Source organism: Asparagus officinalis, chromosome 2 (genome assembly GCF_001876935.1).
Source record: "Asparagus officinalis chromosome 2, Aspof.V1, whole genome shotgun sequence".
NCBI lineage: Eukaryota > Viridiplantae > Streptophyta > Magnoliopsida > Asparagales > Asparagaceae > Asparagus > Asparagus officinalis.
The window spans coordinates 50,544,927-50,557,170 of NC_033795.1; the positions used below are offsets into that span (position 1 = coordinate 50,544,927).

Sequence of the window (12,244 nt, forward strand, 5' to 3'; positions counted from 1 at the left end):
GGAAAACAGGTAGGAAATCACAGTTTACAAAACCAGTACTATAATAGCATGATACTCGACTTTTTAATCCAGGAGAAAGCTTTTATTACGCATTTTTGGAATATCATATACTTAAAAATACAATTTGATGATTATAATATAAAAATCCAAAAGAGAGCTTGTTTGCTATAATATAAAAATACAAAACACGCTTAGAGTTTACAAACATACATAGATTGCATAATTGAAAGACACGAAAAATCCATATGAGACTAGACAACCAAATTCCATATTACATATGTAAGATATTATATAGATTGATTCCAGCATGATTATCAATATTAGCATTTGAGTATTAGTACATACAAGTAAAAGAAGGTGCCACTTACCCTCTGCTGTCAGTATTGCGGATTGTTTATTCCCTTCAGCTCTTTTTTTGTGTGATTCCTTTTCTCCTGTTTATATAAAAGAAATCAATAAGTTTACATTTGATTACAAAAGGCCAATAAAGTGAAGTAGATGAAAATGTTATAATTTTCAGCTAGCCTCCATGAGAAAATCAAATTTGTAGCCTACATGATAGTGGGGACATTGAAACGAGACAATATTGCAATGCCATAATGTTGTAGTAGCATTCAGAAGAAATGTCTATAAGTTAAAGACATGACACATTGTCAATGATAACGCTCATATATTTTTCACAAGTAATCACCTTCTAGCTTCAAGTAATCTGCAGCCTAACGTTTTTTTCTTTCAGCCTTCAACTTGCATTTTCATAGCGTCAATACTCTAGCGTGGAGTGCTTACATCCACTGGATTAAATCAAAATAACAAAAACAATGCTGTAAATTACAGCAAAAACTGCCCGCCCAAGTAATATGAACTGAATCCCAAGTAATGATGCACTGAAAACAAAGATAGACTTACTTATTCATATCGAATACACTCAACACACCCAACCAGAAGCAGCGTCATTGATTACACTCTGTTTAGAGTAATGCCATTCCACTAAATTAGGACTCAAATAAAACTTAAGCAAAAAGCAATACAACACACTTTCGTATAGATCGATGACTTACTATCGCTCCTAACTTCTTCTCTCCTGTTCAACATCATTACTAAACCCTATTGCGCATAACAAAAAATTGAGCCCGCGGAAGACTTCTATCAAGTGAGAAGAGAAACTTCCAACTAACCACAATCTTCTCATGATGTTTTCGCCCTCTCCTTCAAACCCAATTGCATATATCTATAGATCATTTTTATGGTTTATGCTGTGCTAGCTACATGCATACTTTTTCTTGCGAGGTGCGATGAATATCTCACGATCTGAATGAAACTTGTTCTTTTCCTTCCATATTTGCCAGGAAGAATGCATTAGATCAAACCTCCATCCCAAAATGCCTCGTCCACTCTTTGTAGAGGCCACTTCGACAAACATAAATCCAAAAAAAAGTAAAGATCAGATTTCATTATAGATAAACTCACACAGCATTTTAACAAATCAGTCGTCAGCATTTCTCAATTTAACACATAACTCCAGCATGGCTAGAATTCAACATTCAACATTTGACAGCGTAGTCAAGTAAAACTTACAGCCACAGCTAGAAACCCGCAGCCCTGTGTACCGAGGCGTCAGTGAGCGCAATGGCGGGAAATGGGTGTGCGAAGTTCGGGAGCCGAACAAGAAGACCAGGATATGGCTGGGCACCTATCCGACCCCCGAGATGGCCGCCAGAGCCCACGACGTGGCGGCAATCGCTTTGAGAGGGAAGTCGGCCCCGCTCAACTTCGAAGACTCCGCGTGGATGCTGCCGCGTGTGGCGTCGAGCAGCGCGGAGGAGATACGGCGTGTTGCGTCGGAGGCGGCGGAGAGGTTCAGGCCAGTGGTGTCTTCGCCGAGGCAACCGATGCCTTCTCCGTCGACATTGTCGTCGCGGCCGCCGCCAGCGGTGTTCGTGGACGAGGAGGCGCTGTTTAATATGTCGGGGTTGCTGAAGGAGATGGCGGAGGGGTTGATGCTGACGCCGCCGGAGATGGGGGAGAGGGAGAGGGAGGAGTAGGAGGGGGGTTCCTGAAATGAAAATAAATTTGGGGATGAATTATTCGTTTTAGGGGGGAAAGGAGGGCATTCGCGGGTTTATTTGGTGAATTTTTTTTAAAAAAATTGGTCAGTGTATTCTAGACGGAAATTTCCATCTAGGATACTATTCTAGACGGAAATTTCTGTCTAGAATATTTGGTTATTTTAAAAAAAATAAAAAATAAAGGAACCGTCTAGAATACTATTCTAGACGGAATTTTCCGTCTAGAATGTTTTATTCTAGACGGAATATTCTAGACGGAAAATTTTCGTCTAGTTTAATATATTCTAGACGGAAAAAATTCCGTCTAGAATATTTCGTCTAGAATACGTGATTTTCTACTAGTGATATTGCGATAAGAGTAAAGCCCACCTAGCTAAACGCTAGTTCATGGAGGCCGGTTGGGTCATAAATACTCGGATTGGGTTTATGTTGGAAATGACATAAATTGTCTGTCCAACTAAATAATGTCGCATTTTCTGGATTGCAAATACTAGGGCGAGGCATTCTTTCTCAATCATCGGATAACGAGATTCAGCTCCTACCAATGTACGACTCAGATAATACACAGCTTGTTCGTGACCGTTATCGTCGTCTTGTGCGAGTAATGCACTTAACGAATGGCTCGTCGCTTTGGCATAAATAAAAAACGGTCTGCCTGATTTCGGTGCAACGAGAATAGGTGGATTCGCTAGATATGCTTTAATATCTTCGAACGCCTTTTGACATGCTTCATCCCAAATGAACGACACGCCTTTCTTTGTAAGTTTAGAGAACGGTTGACATTTTCCGGATAGATTTGATATAAACCGACGGATATATGCCAATCGACCTTATAACCCTCTGAGTTCTTTAAGATTTCCCGGGGGTTGTAATTCATGTATCGCCTTCACCTTATCAGGATCAATATGAATACCTTTTGTGGTGACGACGAACCCAAGAAATTTACCACTGGACATCCCTAGGAATGATTTAGTCGGGTTCATCTTTAACTGATGAGTCCTCATAAGATTGAACATTGTCCTCAGATCGTTAATGTGGTCGCTTTTATCACGGCTCTTAACGACCAGGTCATCAACGTAGCATTCAACGGTCTTCCGAATGTGTTCTTGAAAGATTTTCGTCATTGCTCGTTGGTACGTAGCACCGGCGTTCTTCAAACCGAAAGGCATAATAGTATAACAAAAGACACCAATGGGTGTTCTAAATGATGTATGCTTTTCATCGTCCGGGTGCATCTTGATTTGATTATATCCAGAAAATCCATCCATAAATGACATTCTCTTGAACCCGCATGTGTTGTTAATAATGACATCTGTGATTGGTAGAGGAAAATCATCTTTAGGACAAGCTGTATTCAGATCTCTAAAGTTAATACAGATTCTGATCTTTCCGTTCTTTTTAAGGACTGGAACGATATTGGCCAACCATTCAGGACGTTGTTCTTCTCTGACAAAACCTGAATCAATCAGTTTCTTGACTTCAATTTATATTGCCTCCATAATTTGTGGACGAAACCGTCTTTGTTGTTGCTGAATAGGTTTAACATCCAGTTTAATGTTAAGGCTGTGCATTGCTACATTTGGATCGAGTCCCAGCATATCTTCGTAATTCCAAGCGAAAACGTCGATATACTCTCTAATGAGGGCGATTAATTCTTCTTTCTCATCCGGTGGAAGGTCACCACTAATAAATATAGGTTTCGGATTAATTTCGTCGCCCATATTAACTTGGACTACTTTATCCTCTGTAGGAGGTTCTCTTTGCTCAAATCGATCGCCGTATTGGATATTCATGTAATGCATCTAGGGATCTTCCCAAGTGGGCAACTGATCATCTTCTTCTATTGTGGAAGGATCAACTGTTGCCATGTTTGACATTAGAGTTTTGAACCTCTCCCCAATGCTCACATCAGAATCCCAGGTTGAAGCATCGGATGAATGCCCACTCTTATTTATTAGTTGGCTAATGATCTATTGACAATATTCATTATCAGATGATGAAGCATAACCTAGACCCCTTTTATGACTGTAATAATTATCCGATTTTCCTTTTGGTACGTAGGTAGGACGGGGTGGAACCCTGACACATTGACCAAAATGAAGACCTTCACCGAGCGAGAGGTCATAGCCTTGCCTCCTCATGTAGCCGTTTGCTTGTGAACTATACCGAGAGAAATATCGCCCGGGTTCTTCTTCATCCGAATTAATGTTCAAGAAAAGATCTGGAGTAGGGGATGGTTCCCCTTTTCCAAAAACTATTTCTTTTTCACCCCCTCGTCTTTGCGAGTAGTATCATAGTTGTTCCGAATGAACTTTGGATGTGTTTCGTTGTCGTACAAGACGAACGAAGTAGCATGTGTAGATTAGGGTCGTCATACAATTCATGCATTACATTATCGAGACAATGCGAGTACTTTAAATCATCATTTATTATTTCATCGGCAAGTTGCCAGTTACAACTCTCATCCGACGAATTACCACCATCAAGATCGATTACAAGAGGTTCAATGTCATTTAGCACAAGACCTTCACTATAATCGAGCCCAGCTTCGGTATCAGCTTCTTCTCTGTTGTCCGTACCATGGGCTGATGGTTCGGTATCGGATTCAGCACCATAAAGAAGGGAATTAGTAAAATAATTTTCTAACCCCTTAAACGGTTGCTTATCCGCGACCACCGTCTTAACCTCGTTGTTAGTGTCGACATATTTCAGACACTGATAGAGGGTGGAGGGAACTACAAGGTTACTGTGAATCCATGGGCGACCAAACAGTAAGTTATAGGAAGTCTCTGCATCAATCACATAGCACGTGACTTCAGACTTTAAGTCTCCAAGTTGACACTTCACTCGGATTTTTTCCAACGGCCTTGACCCACTTGTATTAAACCCGTAGATAACGGTTCCTATAGAGGCTAGCTTGTTGGCGGGGATTCCGAGGTGGTACATCAGCCGAAGTGGCATGATGCTAACAGCGGAACCCGGATCAACTTGGATCCGGTTGACAACGCTCGAGCCAATATATCCGATGAAATATAGAGGCTTATCATGTTTCGAATTCTTGACTTGCATATCTTCTTTGGTGAAAGCGATGTAAGGAAATTTCGTGGCTGCCAGATTGTAATTTTGAATCGATGACCCTGACTCCTCGGAAATCGGCTTAATCTGGGTAAGAAATACCTCAGAATCAGCTAATGCTTCTTACAAAGCTTCTCTGGTATCCTTTGAAAGGCTCAGTAATTCGTATAGCGTAATTCTTGCTGGGATATTGGCTAGCTGAGCCATGACGTCGAAACGGTATGGAGTGTTCGAGCTTTCCGGTTTGTCTCGTCCAATCGGTCGATTGAAACGAGACTGCCTCAGAATTTGAACCTCTTTGTGTTGAGGTTCCTTCTCCTTTAGCTTATCAACTCTTTGAGGCTTTTCGGTTGCTACGGGTGGACTTGTAATCACCCCCAGCTCTGTCAAAGTCTTAGTAGGTACCACTTTCACTACCCCCTGCTCGGCTAATTGCTCGGATGCGCTTGGGTAGTTGAAACTGTATTTGTTTCCACTTCTAGTAGCGAAAACTTCCTACTCTCCTTCAGAGAGTGGTAAAGCTGAGATCTCTTCATCATTCTTCTCAGGAATTGCCGAGGCTCTGTAACAGGACTTCTCTTTTCCCTTGCCTTTTAACTTCTTCTTCGACGTGGATGTTGTCCACTACTCATCTTCAAGCAAATCCGGATGAACCCAAAGGATTTTGCCGTTGGGGGTCGTGTGTAACACAAGTCCTTTTTGGCGCTATCCATGAGGGTCATCGTTGATGGTTTGCACTTTAACCTTGGATATTGGTTCGGCTTGAAACTAAGATAAAGGAACTGATCCGAAGCTGATAGACACTGCATTTGCACCTACTTTCTTTTCTTTTGGTTTCGGCGTCACGATACCAATATCGATTAAGGTTTGTATTTTGTCTTTTAAGACATAACACGCCTTAGTGGGGTGGTGGACCCTTCTGTGATATGCACAATACTTCGAGTTGTTAGTCTTCTTCGCTTCTTCTTGGTTTGTGACTGGTGGAAGTTTGATCTTATTGTTATCTAACAGATATTTGAAGATGACCGGAACTTCATCATCCTTAAAAGAATATTCCTTCGGGAATCTGGGCTCTGAAGTCTTAGGTTGCCTCGGACGGAACTTCATCATCCTTAAAAGAATATTCCTTCGGGAATCTGGGCTCTGAAGTCTTAGGTTGCCTCGGAGGTTGTTGATTCTGATTCGGTACTAATTGGAAAGATGACTGTTGCGGTTGTTGTTGCGGCTGTTGTGATGTTTGATGAGCATCAACAGCAGCTGCGGATCCTCTCCCTCTGCCTCGAGGGTTAAAATTTTGTTTTTGAGGATTAATTGGTGGTTGACCCCTCTCCAAATTCTTTCTCTTGAGAAAGCGTTCAGCTTGCTCACCTCTCACTTTCAACTCTTTCCAAGTTTTAGAGGGCACAACCCCCATTACTTCTAGTACATCTAACGACAAGTTATTATGACATGTCTGTAGGATGAATTCTTCTGTGAGTGGATCTCGGCAGTTTATCGCTTTGTTCCGGAATCGTTTGACGAAGACATCAACCTACTCCCCATCTTTCTGCTTCTCGTCCAACAAGGTGCCAATAGAGACCTCAGTGTCATCGTCGAAGAAATTGGTGAGGAACAATCCTTCCATATCTTCCCAGCTAGTGATGCTCCCGGGTTTAAGACGTCGGTACCAATCGAAGGCAGGCCCACGAAGGGTTCCTACGAATGATCGGACCATCAAGGCTTCGTTTTCAGGTATTGCGCCAAGATGCGACTTGAAATAGATCAAGTGTTGAGTGGGTGAACCCCTGCCATCAAAAGGAGTAAAGTTAATCAAATTAAATTTTGGGGGATAAGGAATTAGATCCCACTCCCTCGGGTACGGGTATGGAATGCCCGTTTTCTTCACTTCTTGGGCCGTCATCAGAGCATTGACTTTGCTCTCAAGATCCTGCATCTTCTTGTCCTCTTCCTCACTCTTCTTCAAGTAGATTTGAGGAGGTTGAGTGGATGATTTAGTCGGACCGTTTCCGGAATTGTCCTTATCAAGAGGAGGATCAGCAAAGATAGTCTCATCTTCTTCATTTTTGACCTCAGTTATACATACAGGTATAACGTTACGCTTGCTGGATTCCGCCTTTTGGCTCGATTCTGGTTGATGTTGAGCTTGCAAATCTCGCATCTGCTGCATTGTCAACTCCATCTCGGTTTTGATTTTAGCTCTAATTTCCTCGCGTTGTTTAGCTAACGCTTCCTGTAGTATCTGAGCTAGTTGATCCGATGTGATTGTAAATGATTCTCTGATTTACCCAATACTGGATGCGGTATCGTCCGATGCGACGGCAGAACAAGTATCTGACAGTTCTTTATCTGAAGATAACCCTTCGTGCATTCTCTTATAGTCTCGACGTCGGTTGGCTCTTCGTTGTAACCGCGACATTCTTTGAGAGAGACCCTGCTCAACTCTCCCTCCCGGAGAGAAATCAGGGTCAGGGTTGACTAATTGTTGCTTTCCCCTGCCGGTCATATTAATAGTGACCTCAGGGAACTCATCTTGTCGAATTGCAGGTTTCTTCTTGTTGAAACGCCTCATTTTGGGTTTTGACGCTTCAGTGGAAAGTCTTTGAAATACGGAGACTCTTGTCGGCCTAGCTTCGGAGCAACCGCATTCTGTCAACACTGCCTTAATGAGTCTCTCGCAGACGTAATGAGGCTCATCTTCTCGGGTAATTCTTTTTCGTGATTTGTTATTTTGATAGTACAGCTCATCATTATTGTGATTTGAGCAACAAATCCTTTGCTTTTGAACCTTGTTAACATGCACAGGACGACTAGTTGTCGCCTCTGGGCGATCCAATGTTGAATTCTTAAATCCACCCCCTTGCGGGCATGGAGTCTTCACAAGTCCTAAGTGAGAGTGAATTGGTATTTTCTTATTTCGGACTTGTTCAGTTCTAACAGGCGGATATTTACGACCCCCTGCGTAGGAAACCACTAAGGGTTTATTTGCTGGGTTCGAGTGCTCTTTGATTGGAGCTTTGCCCCGGTTGTCAGGTGACAAACTGAGGAGATCCGCTGTCGTGGCTTTAAATTTCGACAGGTCAGGACTGACCCAATGCTTCACTGGTGATGCAGCAGACATAGTCGTAGTAGTTGGGCCAGGAGCGGATGCTGATGGAGTTAAAGAAGAGGTCTCGTTGACCTTCTCTTGACCACGGCAAGGATGAGTGTCGCGGTTTGAAGAAGTGTCACTTTGCCGCGACAGTATGAGCTGCCGCGGTTGAATGCTTTGCCGCGGCAGTATGAGCTGTCGCGATTAGAGATTGAACTTTTCCTCCGTATCTCTTGAGTATCTTTAGTTTTGGGAACCCAAACTTTACAGTTTTTTGGTGACTTTTCAAACACCATTTCTTCCTTCATTCCTTGTGTCTGTTGACGAAGGACACGGGCATGAACGGCCTTCATCTGACGCTTTTGTATACGTTCTTTAAGGGTTGAACGGGCTCTTTTGACGAGAGTCCATTCCTCCGTCGTAAGCTGTGCAGAAATGTGATTAGTTTGTCGTTGAGGCAACTGGACCATTTTATGCTTCCTCGACTCTAGGTCCGCATAGTAATGGACCCCGTCGGTTTGTTGTAAGGCCTTAGCCAATTGACGAGCACGGCACTGACATTGTCTCTGACGGGCTCTCTTCGTCAGCACTGGTAAGTTTTGATTCGATGACGCCTTAACTAGTGAAGAGTCATTAGGAGCAGATATGTTGCAAACAGAGTCCTTAACAACAATTGGGTGAGAGTCTTCACATGTAGACTTCACTGAAGTTGAAGACTGGATAGCTTTCTTGGAAGATGAAACCTTCCTATACTTACGAGGCGAGGAAGGTTTTGAGGACGACAAGTACTCCTCGAATTTTGCCTGATCGAACTCATATTCGATCTCTTCGTTGATCACAATCTTGATCGGCTGCGACACTACGGCCTCGGCAGCGAGACCGTTGGCTCCCACTGTGGTCGCCAGTTTGTTTTCGTCGAAAGTTGTTTTCATTGTCGATTCCATTAAAACTTAAATCGTTTACAGAGAATTACAATGAAAAATAAGCAAATTACAACTCTCTTGGAAAATAACACAGAAATCGTTTATCGACTCTTGTTTTGTGGGACTTTGCCTGTGCCGGGAGTGCTTTGACTCGTGGACCACCAAATCACAGATTGTGAAAGTGTTTAGAGATTCTTCCTTCGTTTATCGAAGTAAGAATTTAAAGCGAATATCTTATCGATGTAAGATGTTCACTCTTCCAAAGATCAAGTCTTAGCTTAGATCTCTAAGAATCACCAAACGTTGTTTATGAAAGGTGAAAACTCTTTCTCTCTTCCTCAAAATTATCAAAAGCCCAAGTCTCTATGCTCCAATCTACCCTCTTCTGCTTTGTTTCGAGTCTAGGGAGGTATTTATAGGGATGGGAGTGTACAACAGTGGAAATGAAGGTGAAATAACTGACCAATTGGATGCTCTTTGGGCGCGTTAGTCCACACTGCCGCGGCTATTGGCGCGCCAGTGTGGACTAGCGCGGCCAAAGAGGCCGTTACAGCCACGTTCCCATCGTGTTTGAAACTATCCTCCCACGAATTTTAACCATTTTTTTCGTGGTTTAACTGCTTGTCCACGTCAGCACACGTTCTTTTTCTGATATGCCGCCACGTGGACCTTGAAAATCATTGTATAACTGCTTTTTAACCGTCACGGCAGCTCCCTGTAGTTTGCGCGTCACCATGGACTGACGCGCCATAGGCGCGCCACTATGGACTGACACGCCATAGGCACGCCACCACCATGTGCTGTCGCCCCTTAGGCGCGCCATCTTGGACTGCCGCGCCTTAGGCGCGCCACCATGGGCTGTCTGTCGGTGTATTTTGTCGTTGATGTGTACATTATTCTTCTATGTTATTTTGCTTCCTTTGGATGATCCCCTCTGACTAAAAAAATGACGTTTATCGTCTTCTTTTTGCCTTGAGCAGTATTTGGATGTCCGTAAGCATTTTTTGACACCTACACACCTAATCTCGCACTGTCCTTCTTGAGTCTACACACCAACCAACTACTGCTCCCGTGATGGGTTTGAATAATTATATACTGACAACTCTACTGCTATAATCACATCTGATTCTCTATGCCAGTCTCATCTGTCGCATACTCATTTGCTCTATCTATCATCAGATTTGTCTTGATGTTGAATAGCGGAATATTGAACTTCAGACCCGAAGAAGTCATCATTCTCTAACCACAATAAAAATTCAAATTAGTCACTGTAGAGATTGAATTTGATAAAACTAACACCAAAAATGAACTCAGCACATCAAAAAACCCTAGGAACAACTCCCGGATCACCAAAATCCGCCTCCAAGTCCTCGATCAAAAGACAAATCAATCTCAACCGTTGGATCTATGTAAACAGTACCCTCAGTGTCACTACAGTGCTCCTGCTACAGTATCCAGCTACGGTCCTCGTCCGCTACAGTGTGTCAGTTCTACAAATTTTTTTCTTTTTCTTTTTCTTTTTATCTTGATTCTTGTAACGCTGATCTTCAATCTTGCACGACGTCGTTTTCTATCTTGCGAATTTGCTCCCGAATTCATCACAATCGCTTTGATACCACTTGTTGGGGAATTTCACTCTCCCTGCCTACTATAATATGCGCAACTCCGAAGCTAACCCACTATCAACAAGATATAAAACGACCGCAATTAAGAAAAAAGAACACCGGGATTTACGTGGTTCGGTCAACCAACTTTGACCTACGTCCACAGGGCAACAATACGAGAAATTTACTATATATCAGGGAGAACTATAAGAAGAATCACTCAACTCTCGTCTCTCAATCTCAACCTCACATACATAATCAACTCTCATATTCTCTCCAAAGCCCACTCCTTGTAATCTTTTGCACGGATAAAGATCACGAAACTCTCGCCTCTCGTATAATATTCTTGAATCAGGCTACGTCCTCTGCTAACCCTAGATTACAAGAATATTGGCTCTCTCTCTACTACATCTTCTCTCTACTCTCTTTTTTTCTCTCTAATAATAGAAGAATATATATAGAGAAACCAAAACCCTATCTCTAGCCTAACTTTCTAATTAGAATGAAATTCAAACTCCTAATCATGATGGAACTCAAACTCCTAATCATGATAGATCTCTAACTCTATTTTATTCTTATGAAGTTCTACAAAGAATCAAAGACACAATCCCAATAGAGAAATACCCAACTCTCCTTTTTCAGGTGGCCAAGGGAAGAAGGTGGGATTAGTGGATTTCTTTTTGGCATGGATCCTCAAGAAGGAATTTGTGGCATGAGTTTTCTTCTCCCTTATTTTTGCTGGTAGAGTTGGGTATATATAAGATAGGCATCATCTATTGTTTAGGGTTTGTAGGGATTAAGTTTGTTGCTTACATATTGATAGAACCAAATTCAAACTCAGACGTCTTATCTTTTGTGGTTTTATCTCCTTGAATTTTTCTTTGTGGTTTTATCTCCTGGATTTTTCATTGCTCTAGTTTCAGTGCCCTTTGCAAGTTATAAGCGGTGATGTGCTCAAATCGAAACCTCCGGCTAACGTTTTTTTTGTACTTTTCTTTTTTTATCATTTTTGTTGCATGTGAATTCATGCAAAAAAAAATCCATTTTTATTTTTTTTATTTGTTTAATCCATCGAATTTATGCAAAAATTCATGTTGAGTTCATGCAAAGATTCACATCGGTTTCAAATAAAAAAATTATGAAAAGAAATACGTCGATTTTGGGTGAGGACGATGCCCTGAGGGTTGAGCATGGTGGCTCGAGGTAAAGACGGTGCCTCGGGTGAGTACGATGCCTTGAATGTTGATCTCTTTGTTGTTGATTTTTTTTTCTTTTGTTGGACGAAGGCAATGGGATGAAGGATTTTTTTTTTCTAAATTATCCTTTGCTTTTTCCATTTTCTTTGTTGTTGGCTAGACATGTTGAAGAGGATGTTGGCTAATGGCTAGACATGTTGAAGAGCATGTAAGGGAAGATAATTTATTTTGGTGGAGGCTGTGCACTTTTGTTTTTCTTCAGATTTTTTTTGTTCTTGTTTTTTTTTACTGT

At 42.0% G+C, this 12,244-nt stretch overlaps 1 protein-coding gene across 1 annotated transcript; it reads left to right on the forward strand.

The window, feature by feature from the left end:
* On the forward strand, nt 1,707–2,042 carry LOC109831162 (dehydration-responsive element-binding protein 1F-like). The gene has a single exon (XM_020398501.1). It carries the CDS (start codon nt 1,707–1,709, stop codon nt 2,040–2,042), a length of 336 nt encoding a protein of 111 aa, XP_020254090.1.